At 36.8% G+C, this 14312-nt stretch overlaps 1 protein-coding gene across 1 annotated transcript in view; it reads right to left on the minus strand.

Annotated features, from left to right (window-relative positions):
* Positions 1-5749: 5749 nt before the first annotated feature.
* Positions 5750-14312, minus strand: part of LOC110445905 (DDB1- and CUL4-associated factor 8-like) — a 28702-nt gene continuing 20139 nt past the window's right edge. The window contains exons 12-14 of the mRNA XM_021490764.1: positions 12880-12999; positions 11948-12061; positions 5750-9701 (exon numbers count right to left, since the gene is read on the minus strand). Coding sequence (XP_021346439.1) covers positions 9585-9701; positions 11948-12061; positions 12880-12999 — 351 coding nt within the window. The 3' untranslated portion in view covers positions 5750-9584. The remainder of the gene's footprint in view (positions 9702-11947; positions 12062-12879; positions 13000-14312) is intronic.

The raw sequence follows: 14312 nt of genomic DNA on the forward strand, positions 1-14312 counted from the left end.
CATTAGAAGTGAACAAAACCGATTTGTATGTATATTTGAGATGATTTAATCAGGTTGCCCTACCGAGATAACTGCATGGATTTATCAGACTGAGGTTTAGTTTGATAATGAGGGTTTACAGAAACAACGATTTCTAGAATGAAGGTTATGTCACCAATGGAAATAATTATTTCAGGTTCTGGTATCAGCACAACATGCATTAGAGAAATCTCTAGTAGAATTAGTCCCCCCCTAATCTGGTCTATATGTACATTGCAATTACCTGATCAGGGGTGTTTGGCTTTGTGATCATAAACTTGGTGCAGTAGAAAAAAACACCCACTCCAGATTGGAGATTGAGTCTGGTCTCTAGGCCATTGTGTACTGTAGCTACACCTATTCAAGTTTCACCAAAGTTCTGACATTCCATTGTTATATTTCAATACAATTTTCAAATTAGCTGATACTGTCCAGGTACTGGTCGTAGGTCGGTGGGATTTTCTCCAGGAACTCCGGCTTTCCTCCAACAACCAAATCTGGCCCATCCTTAATGACCATAGCTGTTAATAGGACATGACAAATGAACAAAAAACGATACTGTCCACATCAGAGCTATATATGGCTGTGTGGAGTTTTTTTATTGCAAGCATTCTTGCGGGCTAAGGATTCCTGTTACACTGCATTGTAGTTTTGTATACAGAGTAACCTCCCCTTAGTTTCCCTTTGGATACAACAGTAGCACAGTAAGGCCAGGACACCTCTGTTGACCAGGTTACTCGGTCAATTAGAGCAATATAGCATAACAGCTTAAAAGTCCTGTGTTCAAATTGCAGTCTAGCCCTGCTGGATTTTTACACTCATGATCAGAACACTGTTGTTGATTATATTTTGCTTATTTCATTCTTATTAGTTTTTTTTCACAAAAAGTCCTGTAAGGTAATGTTTTCTTCTCAGAAAAGATTTATCAAAACTGACAGAAAAACAACAGTTAACAATGCACTGTTACAGTTTTTGGCAGTGGAATGGGCATCCTTAAAGTTACAGTTTTTGGCAGTGGTACGGGGATCCTTAAAGTTACAGTTTTTGGCAGTGGTATGGGAATCCTAAAGTTGCAGTTTTTGGCAGTGGTACGGGGATCCTTAAAGTTACAGTTTTTCGCAGTGGTACGGGGATCCTTAAAAAGTTTTTCTATAATTTCAATGGTATTCATTATTTTCTTAAAAATGATCAAATCTCAAATATTTATTCAGAGATGACAATTTCACTTTAATTAAATTAAAAAAATAAAATTGTTGGCAATATATTTTAGTTAAGAGAAAATAGAGATACATGTGTATGGAAGACATACAAGTCTGGTGTATGATGGTTGCTGTAAGGGAGAGGTAAATCTAAATTATCAGAGTCTTTATAATAAGTAAATCCTTATGTTTGAGTGTGATGTAGTGTTAGTAATGGTACACGTGTGTAATTTTATTGTCCGTAAAGAGTATTTACACATGTGTGACTTTTTAATCAGTAAAATTTGTGTAATGGTGCACATGACTATATAATTAGTTATGTGTATGTGTGTAAATTTGATGTTGGTCAAATGTATGTGTGTAAAAGAACAGGCGTGAAACTTTATGATAATCAGTAAAGTGTCTATAATGACACATATGTGATTGAAGAAATTGGTAACGAAGCTGTACACATGTGACAGGAGAGCGTGTGTGTGACAGTTCACGTTACTGTTGTTGGTAAAGAGGGTTCAACTCATACACCCCTACATATTTAAACTGGACTTACCCAGTCTTTGATTTCCTAAGCTTCAAGTGTGACTTAAGGGGTGAATTGGTACAAGATACACATAACTTTATTTTTGATAAAATGTATGTAACGGTACATATGTGTGGACGGTAAAATATGTGTGTAGCCTTATAAAGTGTATGACTTAATAATTAGTTCTTAATAACCCTACCACCACATAATGGAATTGCCCAGGTCATTGCATGGTTGAGTCTACTAAAGTTATGAAGGGGTGAAGGAGTTAAGTGTATATGTATGTGTAGTGTACTGCCATTTTTAATCAGTCTAGCATATATAAAATATAACGGCCAAAGTATTGTTATGTATTCAGTTTCTTGAAATGCATCGTACAAGAGGTTCTGGCTCACAAGCAGTGACGTTTATGTGTATTAAAGTAAATATGGGACAAATAATTAAAAATACAAAAATACGATCAAGTTATTCTCTTTTGGTGACAGATTCCATCGTCTACTCACAGGTCACGGAGCTTGTAGACAAAAATTCTTTTTAATTTTTACTTGACTTTGCCTGAGAAGACTGAAGTTCTGCACAATAATGTAAAAATCCAGCATGTCCAACAAAGGCGTTTCACACATTTGGTGACCTGTAGTGTCCTATGTCACCCAGGGAGGTTGTCCGATATTGTCCGATATGTAAAATGTTTTTTGAACCCTTTTGATAAACCCATATTACATCCAACATGTGATCTGGTAAATTATTTATATAATGTTGGTGTCACTGTAACTTTTTAGAAAATAAAACTTTTTTGTAACTGAAGTATTTCTTAGTTTATATATGACTGTATCATCATATAGATATCTGACTTATATATGTCATCCTGGAAAAAAAATACCAGCCGCTTCCGACAGACTCCACAAGGAAGAATTTCTCTTTACCTCATTAGGTAGAGTGTAGAACTAGTAAACCAGGGTCCTGGATTCAATGCCTAGCAGAGGCATTGAAAACATAATGACCTCTGTCCAATATATTTGTATTCAAGCAGGGTTCTGGGAAAAGATGACAAATATGCACAGCGATACTTTTACAAAAATGGCTGACCCCTGGAGAACTTGCGACAAGTTATTTTCTAGAGGGGGGTTGTTTGTCACTCTGGTGAAATACTAGCCTCTCCCTACCGACTCGGCTAGAGAAAAATTCTCTTTAGCTCATTCAGTAGAGCATCAGGCTAGTAAACCAGAGGTCCCGGGTTCGAATAGAAGTGGAGGCATTGAAAAATATGGACTGCTGTTACATGTACATATACAGAAGTCAGGACAACCATATAGGGAAGTATACTAAATGTGTGAGCTAGCTGTGAGTTTGTGTCTTGGCATGGTGTTCATCACCTTTCATAGACATTAAGCAGACAAAGAGGAAGGTGCAGTATTATGATCACCTTTTGTCCGTCCATTTACCCGTTACATGTTTAGTCCTTCTCATGAAAGGTATTACTAGCACTTCGACTAAACTTCCTTGAAATGTTTCATTAACATCCCCCACCTATTGGATGCAATACTGATTTGGCATATTTGAACTTTTAATCTGTCTACACTGCAACACCTCCTACCCCACTGCACTAGAACAGTTATATGAAGGTATCTTCATTAAACTAGGTCAGTGATACAGGCCCTAGTAACCTCTTGGCTAGTTAGAAATTAGATCCTTTTTATCAGCAGTCATCATTTTTTTTTTTATGACTCTCTTCAAACGATTACAGCATGAAAATTCTGCTGTGTACATGCAGATTATCTTTAAGTAATTGAAAACTCGCTAAGTTTTTTGGTTTTAGCTTGAAAGAAAGTAGATTTGAATTTGAATGAAATATTACTGAATATGCTAAAATTGCACCAATAACCGAATTAAAGGTCAAAGCAAGTGAGCTGGTTGTAATTTTTTTTAAAACAATCACCAAGTAATGAATAGAACAATTAATTTCATTTTACAAACTAATTAGAAATAAAAAAGTAACAGCTGTGATTCGGCCTTTTACTCCTCTAGTGTATGGACTTAAAACCACAACTCATTAATAGTTTTGTCAAATATTTTATTACTCGAAAAATTGAATTCAAACTCTTGTCAATTGTGGAAAGGTCTCGATATCTCGACTAGACGCGCCGAGACCCATACTGCAGTAACATAAAACATGATCACATCAATACACATATATTACACTACACAAACCAATGGACAGTGGCTACACTGCCCTACACCAGAACACAGAAACGGCTGTCAGTATTCATGCTTACAGCTAGCTAATCTAATTAAGCTGCTTAAAATTACCTAAGCAAGACGCTTAACCTCTGAATACTGTAAGAATTTATTTTTAAATATATATAAATTGTACATGCATTATTTTCTTTATTTTTTCCAGACAATTTAAATTAACTCATTCATCCCTGAACTTTCATAATGAACTATTCAAAATTTTAAATTGGAAGAGTTTAAATGTGTGTTCAGGGGTGAATGAGGTAATGTGAGCACCAAACATCTGAGGCTCCTCGAGAAAGTCCGACAAGGTCATCATAATGGACAGAAATATAAAACTCAACCTCTCAACTAAATACAGATACCTATGAACTCATTCACCCCTGAAATTTCATTATGACCTATTCCAACTTTTGAATTGGAAGAGTCCAAATGTGTCTTCAGGGGTGAATGAGTTAACGATAAAACATCTACTGATTATACTTGCTATATATAACATGAGAGGCCACTGGTCGGCTATTATACCTACTGTTACACAGCGAAGGTTAAAAGTATCTTGCCGTGTTAAACCTCTAACATTGTTGTAGTACTACTAATGTATTTATACTTAACCCTTTCACCCCTAAGTAACTTTAGTAGACTCTCCCATGTATTGATATGGATGAGTCTATTATGGTCTACAGTCTGGTGAAAGGGTTTATAACCACACTTTCTCTCCCGGATTTCAGGATACCCCGCATACTGTCAGAATATAGTTTTTGTACACACAGAATAAACAAGGACCTGCCCAGGCCAACTATATGGTTGACGTTTAAAAACAACCCACAACATATTTTGTCAAAAATAAATATTATTCAACTATAGGTGATAAAATTAACTTAGGTTTTAATTGTCTCAGACAACTGGGTACTAACAAAACACAACTATACACTGTTGCTGTGTCTAGTTATAATGACCTGGGCAGAACATTAAACGATCAAGTTTTGGATATCATGATTAGTTTCAAAACAAGGCAAGGAAATATATACATATATAAAGGATCTTCCCTAGGTTTCTATTTCATCATATATGACTTCTTTTGATTTTAGTGAGCTGAAGTGGAAAACTTGTGGCCAAGTTTCATAAATCTTTTAAGAAATGGAAACAGATCCAACATTTTTTTTATACCACGATCAAGAAATTTTGCAAATACTGCAAAAATATAAATAAATCTTGCAGTAAAACAGTCTCATTTTTAATCTATATTTTTCCTACTGTTAAGTCATTATATAATCTGCAAGTCTGTGACATCAATTCAATATCATATTACATCACAATCCTATTACACAAGTTCTTCAGAAAACTTATAAATGACTCGGATGTGTATATACTGAATACACACTGATATAAACTAACATTGATCTAGACCAAAGGATTAAAAAAAAATCAACGGCAAGCTGACATTTAACGATTCCTGTCCCATCGCAGGCAAAACACTAGAGAGTTCTACTGTATCTTTTTTGGTACATAGAGTAACCTCCCTTTAATTTCATTTTTGGATATAATCACTGTGGTGCAATTTGACCGGTGTACTACAATTGACCAGGTAAGGAGGCACGTGGTAGGACACCGGGCTCGTGACCGAAGGGTTGCGGGTTCGCTCCACGGCACGGCACGGCAATGTGTTGTATATTTGAGCAAGATACTTTACTCTGCTTGTTCCAGTCTACTCAGCTGTAAATGAGTACGTGGTTGGGCAGTGCTAGAATTGTTGAATGCAAGCTGCGGATAATAATTTGTGAACGGCTTTGAGACGACCTACGAACTAGGATGTGATAAAGCAGTATATATATAAGATCCTCCAAATATTATTATTGCAACATAGTTGGATAGAGCAACAATTAAAACGATCGGAGGATTTGAACCCAGGTTCTGATTGTTGTACCATCGCTGAAACTGATTGAGCTACCTGGCCCATATGTGCTCCAGTTACATCCAAACAGAAGTTAAGGGGAGGTAACTGTACGTAGCAAAAGCAGCAGTGCAGTAGTGGGACAGGGTTGCTAACTCTAAAATTATGTTTAAATGAACAAGTTTAATTTGTGCATTAAAGGAATAGTTTGTAAGCTGTACTGTAAAATTAATTCCTGTATATATATATTTTGTTTACAGCATCAAGGCAATTTTACAGCAATATGTTTTAATATGTTTCATATAATACACCAATAGGTTACATAGAACATCAATTTGCATATTTTAATGATGCTGAAGAAAACAAAAAATTAGCATAAAAATAATTTTTTATAGTATTCAGTATACTGGTATTGACAGAAAAAATGATACAGGGAAAAGTAAATTCACGATGCCAAAAAGGGAACCATTCTATGACGACTTGACCATGTTCACTGTACTAAGTTACTAAGTAACATATCAATAAATATAACTAAATAATGCACAACAAACACTTAGTGTCTGAATGGACTAAAACTCTTACAGATATGAAATGCATTTATTCAATTCCTCCTGAATTATTTTATCATTTTCATGATTCACTTTTCAATATTTTGTTTATCTCTGAAATTAGCAATATCTTTTTTCAAACTTTGAATATTGTGTGAGTTCATCAGTAGATATTAATAATCATTATATTCTTAGAACATTACATCTTTGACCCTTACATAAATACCGGGATAACGAATCTTAGATAAAAACTGGGAAAAAGGAATCACTTTCATTTTATTCAATTTTTAACTGAAAAATTGTTGCTGAAAATTGATTCACTTATCCCTTCAGGGCTGAACATGTGACATCTTGGATGATCACATGACCTGGATTAATTGACGTCACATGATCCATGCAGTCACATGGAAATTCACAGAACACAACCAGGACTGGAAAGCTGTAAGAGAGGATTCAAATGAGATTCACAGTGAAATGCGTTAGTAAATAAATGCATTTGAATCTCAAACTACTTATATTTAGAATGGTAACCAGTCCGGTGACCTTTGGTGACCTTTGGTGACCTTTACTGAACCTGGCAACCCAAGATTCAGAAATAAGCACTAGACTAGAGAGTTAATGATGCACCTTTTATACAGTTAACGAGACCATCAGGCAGTTCAATATTACAGTTAGCGAGACCAACAGGCAGTTCAATACTGCAAACAAATATCAAGTGTGTAAATGAATTAATTGCCACTTACAGCCTCTTGACTTCTGATTGAAACAATATTAGACCAACAGTACTGGGAGCAATCAAAATGGCTTGTCAAAATAACACTTGAACGGCCCTTTGGACTTCCACAATTTTCTTCAGTAAATCCCTTTCCCATCCCAGATCTACAGACATCATTAAGTTGACAACACAGCCACCAATAGAGATTGTGTATGCTAAACCACAGACCACCAGCACCTCTCTCACTCGATCATTATTGAGATAAAGACTGGAATATGGAATTAATAATTGGAACTTCACTATGTGTAAGGATATACGCAGCAGAGCATTAATATTATCAATGTGTATTCATTCTGGTAAACCTCTCAAAAATGTCATCAATTCTTTTGCACCTTTCAAATATGTCATTAATTCTCGTGCACCTTTCAAATGTGTCATCAATTCTTGTGCACCTCTCAAAAATGTCATCAATTCTTGTGCACCTTACATATATCAATTCTGATGAACCTCTCAAAAATGTCATCAATTCTTGCGTACCTTTCAAATATGTCATCAATTCTGGTGAACCTCTCAAAAATGTCATCAATTCTTGTGGACTTTTCAAATATGTCATCAATTCTTGTGTACTTTTATAATGTATCAATATAATTAGTTCTTGAGTATCAACCAAATCCATATTACCATTCATTTATTTAATTAAAGAGGTTTATAACTCTATGGGTAAGATGCATATGACGAAGAAAAAACAAATATTTACACATTTCTTGGTGTAATAGGAGGGTTTGCTTTAGTTTTTTGTTTACAGCCCATCAACAATAAAATTCATCTATAAGCCAAACAACACGGCACAGAAACGAAACAGTTGAAAACATTAAACCTGGTACTTAATAACCCTACCACCACATAATGGACTTGCCCAGGTCATTGCATGGTTGAGTCTACTAAAGTTAAATAGGGGTATTTCATCTCATATCTTAATGCTACTTTGTAGCTCAATTGTCTACCTTTATCACAAAAACGGTTTGCGGTACGGATATTTTGCGAGCTTATTGCACCTGTGTACCATATAAACAAATCACAGATAACTATTCACAGAACCAGTTGATACAAAATGGAAAATATTTGTAGTCGTTAATCTGACAATACGTACATAGTCCTCTTTTATAACTTCACCAGGTGAATGTCAGGTTATAACGCTGATGTGTCAGATTCTCCTGACGTACCACAGTACCACAATATATTATCTCCTGACGTACCACAACATCTCAAGTGCCGTACCACAGTACCACAACATCCCGAGTGGCACACTATCCTCAGAGGATGTCTGTTAGGAGTTCCACTTCTCTGTACCTCATGTTCTTTAAAACAATTTCAGCTCAGATTTCAGTTTTACCAACAAGACTTTTTTGCCAAAGTTTTACTTAAGGATCCGTCCCATTGCACTGTGACTTTTCCTACGTTTTCCTACTTTCGTTTGGATATACATTTAGCCCAGCTCGGCCAGGACACTTCCGTAGACCAGGTAGCTCAATTGCTTTGAGCGACAGTAGAACAATCCGATGTCCAGGGTTCAAATCACAGTCTAGCCGCACATTTTTTTTTACATTCAAAATATTAATTTTAAACAAAGGTAACGTTTCTTTAATCAAAGCTATAGTCAAGTTGGAAAAACAGATTCCAAAACTTACAATTTTTGGCAGTTGTACAGGGATCCTTAAATGGAACTTGATATAATAGATAATTTTTGTGTAGGTTTGTATATATCACAGTTCAAATTTTGAAAAAAAATAAAAATCTCACATATGTGAAATAATTTTCCTACACTTGGTGAAATTACCAGTTATAACTCAAAAACTGTCAATTTAAGAATCCCTGTTCAACTGTATGCTAAACATTAAAGAGTTTCATGCTAGTTTCTCTACAGTAACCTCCCCATAATTTTGTTTTTGATATAATTGTTGCACGACTGGCTATGATTTCTCCCACGGACCAATTAACTCATTCGGGTAGAACAGGGTCGAATCCTGGTCTCGTCCTCGTCCCTCTTTACACCCAGAGCACTGTTAAGGATTCCCTTTTTTTAATTGCATCGTTATTGTTTTCTTAACAGTTATCCAAGGTTTTGTCGTTTTCCTTTTTCAAAAATTATTTACAAAAGCCACCAGCCATGTTTGATAAGGTTTCAAGTGCATAGTCATGGTTTTTGACAGTGGTAACGGAATCCTTAACACAGAATATCATTTTGGGTTTTTTCATAGACTCCATGAAAATTATTTTTTAAATGTGGATAAAAACATTGATTGCTAATTTTTCTTTCTTTAAAGTTATGAATAGGAACAAATATTTTATGGCAAAAAGTTTAAAAAAAAATAAAAATCCAAAAGATATTTTTGAGAAATTAAGGTACAAATGTTAAATGGTTACATCCTGTGTGTCTCCGAGCTGGTATTTAGTTGGAAGTTCATGAGGGGTTACAGGACATCCTGTAGGGGGCGTTCTCCTCCGAGTCTTCTGTGTCATACTCGCTGTTATCACTGGAGCTGGACGCCTGATCAGCTGGAGTCCCATCCTGGTCAGCCTAAAAAATTATATAACAACAACTGGCGATTAGTTTTTGTGACGAAAAGGCATTATGTTTCCTGTCATCACCTAATTAATATAATTATGTATAGAAAGTTTCAGCAGGAAAAAAATCTGCTGTTTAATTTTTGATTCGTTTTACTTTTGACCTAGAAGTGAAGGAAGGTCATGCATGCTGACCTTATTACTGTAATGCAAACCTATCTATAGGCGACACAGGTATACTGAAGTTTCCTCGTGATCATTTTGATGGTTTAAAAGTTACAGCCTAGACATGATTTCCCTGGGAATGTTGCACTTATTTGACCTTTGACCTGGAAGTGAAGCCGCAGTGACTTAATTACAGTGCACACCTCCAATTCTGTGATTAGGTATACTTCTCCATATGTGTAAAATCAATTTACAGTACGTGGGCGAGACCTGCACCCAGCTCAATATCAGAATCAACAACCACCACTGCTCCATCAAGCAGAACAAACCAGACTTCCCTGTTGGAAAGACATGCAGGTGGTTGCCATAGATCATTGTCCTACATGGGATGAAACGAGACGACGTACAAGAGAACGGTTTTGGATCACCAATCTACAAACCCGCTACCCTCGAGGAATGAACGAACGATTGGCGGTTGCCATCCGCTCGTTTTCCTTCCAGGGGGCATTTGACCTAATGGTGCATTACTGCACAGTTGGTCTGCCATCTTGCCGGCCTGCTGCTGCATGTCAGTGTGTGTGACCAACAGCCGTTGTCAGATTAATTTTGCAGATTTATACAGTATCTTAGCCATTTCATCTACTTATTCCTCCTGCACTCACTTATTTGATAATTACATGCATTATTCCTGCAAACCGAAAGAGGCGACTAAGTGTGGACCCCCCTGCTGTGACTGTTAAATCCACTGCAGCATTGAGAGGCGACTAATGTGGGCAGTCCGTAGGAAATTGAGATTTTTCACATTTATCGGGCCATATTCCCACATGCACATGTTCCACGTTTTTGATATCTCGTCCTTTTTTCTGGTGCTTATCTCTCGTTGACTCACTTTCTGTCATAGTGCATCTTGCACAAGAATAGGTCCTCTACCTATATTTAAAGAGTTTTCTAAAGGGATTCTTCTCTGATTTTGGTTATCATTTGGCGGGTCGTTGTTGTGTTTCATTGGGCGAGTCGTCTTAGTGCACTTTCGCTATAGAGCAGAGTCAGCGAGCGTTCTGATATTTAGATTATCAGCATTCCTTGTCCGCGATGCTCTCTGCTTAATTGCTGCCTTCGGCTGTCTTTAGCCGAGGGGACTATTGGTCTTATATAATAGCTATATTTTCAATTATAGTATATCAGTTCTATCTTCTTGTAATATGATGTATATGTACATGTAACTGTTCTGTTTCACTGTGTCTTGATAAAGGAGCGGATCGCTTCGAAAATTTGACAACCTAAACTTGTCCACACTGTTGGAATTTCCTCTTTGCCCAATATCCATATATATATATATATATATATAATAAAAAGTGATTAAATGTCCATGTGAAGGAAGTAAATATAGAAAAAATAAAATTAACGACCGACTAAAAAACTAGCTGCTTTCACCCTTCACAGGGCTCTTCAGCTTTATTCAAATAGGTTTATACATATATATGGCTTACAGACCAAATTTATTATTATTTGAGAAAGAACCAGAAGAATTTTAAATGTCTCCTTTTATTCAAAAGTGATATATACTACAATACCAGGGGCCTGTTTGTTTATGAGGAACAACCAATGAGTCTGTTTTTAAATGTAACATTTTTGGGTATAAATCCTGGTGGACCTGCAAATGTTTATGCAGGCCTTGCAAGGCTTTGCCAAGCCTCGCCTGAAAGCACTTTTAGATTACTGGGTCCGACCTTATTTCGCAAACGAATAACTCTGATAAACGAAAACGGCCCAGGTAATAAAACATTACTTATTTGGTTTGGTCTGTTTCTGATTTACGTCCTATTAATACCTATTGTTATTGATGGACGTGCCAGGTTTTGGTTGTGGAGGAAATCCAGAAAACCCAGAGAAAAATCAAGGACCTGTGGTCAGTACTTAGCAATTGCCCCATGTAGACCTCGAACCCGCAACCCAGCTGTGGAGGGCTAGTGATCGTAGATGTCGGACTCATTAACCACTGAGCCACCGCGGCCCACCATGTAATGGGTCAGGGAGTATATAATCATTGAGGTTTGTATCTTACTCCATTACTTGCGTGAAGTTTCCACTTACTCGTCTCTGTGCACGGCGGATGTGGTGCATTAAATACCACAACATCTGCCCGTCAATCATGTCTGGCTCGTTCACCAGCTCCTCCTCTCGCTCCTTACGATTCTTCTTCATCGTCTAAAATTGATACATATTTTTTACATCAAATCGTACGTTATGTGAAAACTTCATTGGCTAAATAAACAACAACACATAATCTAGCAGAAATATGATAACATATAACTACATAAAATGGATATATGTGCCATTATTGTCAGGGTGTAACGCTACACCTGAAGTGTATTTTGTATCGTTATAACGGGTGACATAGGGCTCTTTTCCCCTTTGCTGTTTTGTATCGTTATAACGGTTGCAATATACAATAAAACTTGCTTGTGTCGAACACACTTAAATCAAATACAGCAGATGGTTCAAATGTTTCCCTCGGTCCCACTGTTTTCTCCTCTTTATATTTAACTTAGTTTTCTGCAGTCAAACATAGTGGTTGTGCCAGGTATGTTTGTCCGTCCCTACCTTAACAATCATACTAAATTTTCTTGGCTTAAGTTGAATGTTCAAATCTGCCATTTAGTCTCGCAGAGCTATGAGCTTTATACAAGAAAACATTTTGACTACCAGTTTAAGGGGAGGGGGGTTGAATGCTTTGCAACAGGAAGAAAATAATTCCACTTCAAATACAAACATTCTAATGATTCCGAAATCCAATATGTGTATTTTAAGTTTCTTATCAACCATTTTTATTGCATACTGTTTGAAAATAACCCTAAAGCTGATGGTCTCATTAAGAAGTTGCATCGCTATTATTTTCCCATTATAATCGGTTGAATCTGATATAAAAATCTACTGATATCAATTTCTAGCTTTAGAGGTTTACGTTGTCGACTCACTTTCCACCGACCATCCTTTCAGTATTGATCAGCTAAATCTTCCCTTACCTTTCTGAGTTCGTCCAGCTGTGTTGGCTCCTCGGCAGTGGGCGCCCACACCTTGACGTCGTGGTCGAGTCCACTGGTAGCGAGCACAGGGGCAAATGGGTGGGGCTCCAAGACGTTAATCTGAATTGTACATACAGGATCATACATGTAGGTAAATACCCTTATTTATGTAACTGAATTTTAAGGTGTCGACATCTGAGAAGTCTGCATGTAATGTATAATGTCTGCATAGTAGTGTCTCGTAAGTCAGTACGGCTGGGCATAATTTGCATATGTGTATTTTTATTATGTAAGTGATTTGTTATGTAAAATAAAGGTGACACTTAAAAATTTTTTTTTATTTTTTTATTATTGTAATAATTGTTAACTGAAAACATCACCTCATTATTCATTTTGATTTTACCTGCCTGTCTTGTCCACATCTAACCCTTTCACCCCTATGTAACTTTAGTAGACTCTACCATGCATTTATCTGGATGAGTCCATTGTGTTCAACAGTGGTGAAAGGGCTAAGCACAAAATAATCTCAATACTGAAAACAAAATGAGATGATCTTCCCAACATCTGATACTGTATTGACAGAGTAGCAATGATTCTTCCTGCCACCTTATTATAGAAAGTTGCCAGATGACAAGACTTACTTGTCATTAAAAAAGTTCTAACTAATTATACATAGGGCTATTTATGTAACAAGAGGCCCATAGGGCCTGTATCGCTCCCATGGATATCTAAGCAATCATGGCAGAATATTCTCCAAATGAGATCCATGGGAATATGCCAGACCCCAAGGCCAATCCTTGTAGCCTATATATTTGTATTCAATTTTTCATGCCCAGCAATTTAATGTATGGTTATAGGGTGGGGATCTCAACTGTTTCCACTCTGTGACTCAGAAACTAGGTCCCTATGGTTGTGGCCAGACCCTGGGGTCAATTCTAATATCACGACTGCATTTGTCTCTTTATGCCCACCAATCGTATATATAGTTTTGGGGTGGGGATATCAACCGTTTCAAAGTTATGACACAGGGATTAAGTCTGCAAGGGTGGGGCAAACCCTGGGGTCAATTCTAATATCATGATTGCATTTGTCTCTTTTTGCCCAGCATTTCTATATATAGTTTTGGGGTGGGGATCTTAACCATTTCGAAGTTATAACCAAGGGGTTAAGTCTCCAAGGGTGGGGCAGTCCCAAATGCCATCCTGGAAGCATATGTGCATTCATCTCTTTATGCCCAGCAATGTATATATGGTTATAGGTCGGGGATCTCAACTGTTTCCAAGCTGTGACTAAGAAACGAGGTCCCTAGGGGTTCGGTCAGACCCCAGAGTCTATTCTAATATCGTGACTGCATTTGTCTCTTTATGCCCAGCATTTGTATATATAGTTTTGGGGTGGGGATCTCAACCGTTTTTAAGTTATGGCCCAAGGAC

Source organism: Mizuhopecten yessoensis, unplaced genomic scaffold, assembly GCF_002113885.1.
Source record: "Mizuhopecten yessoensis strain PY_sf001 unplaced genomic scaffold, ASM211388v2 scaffold2411, whole genome shotgun sequence".
Taxonomy (NCBI): Eukaryota; Metazoa; Mollusca; class Bivalvia; order Pectinida; family Pectinidae; genus Mizuhopecten; species Mizuhopecten yessoensis.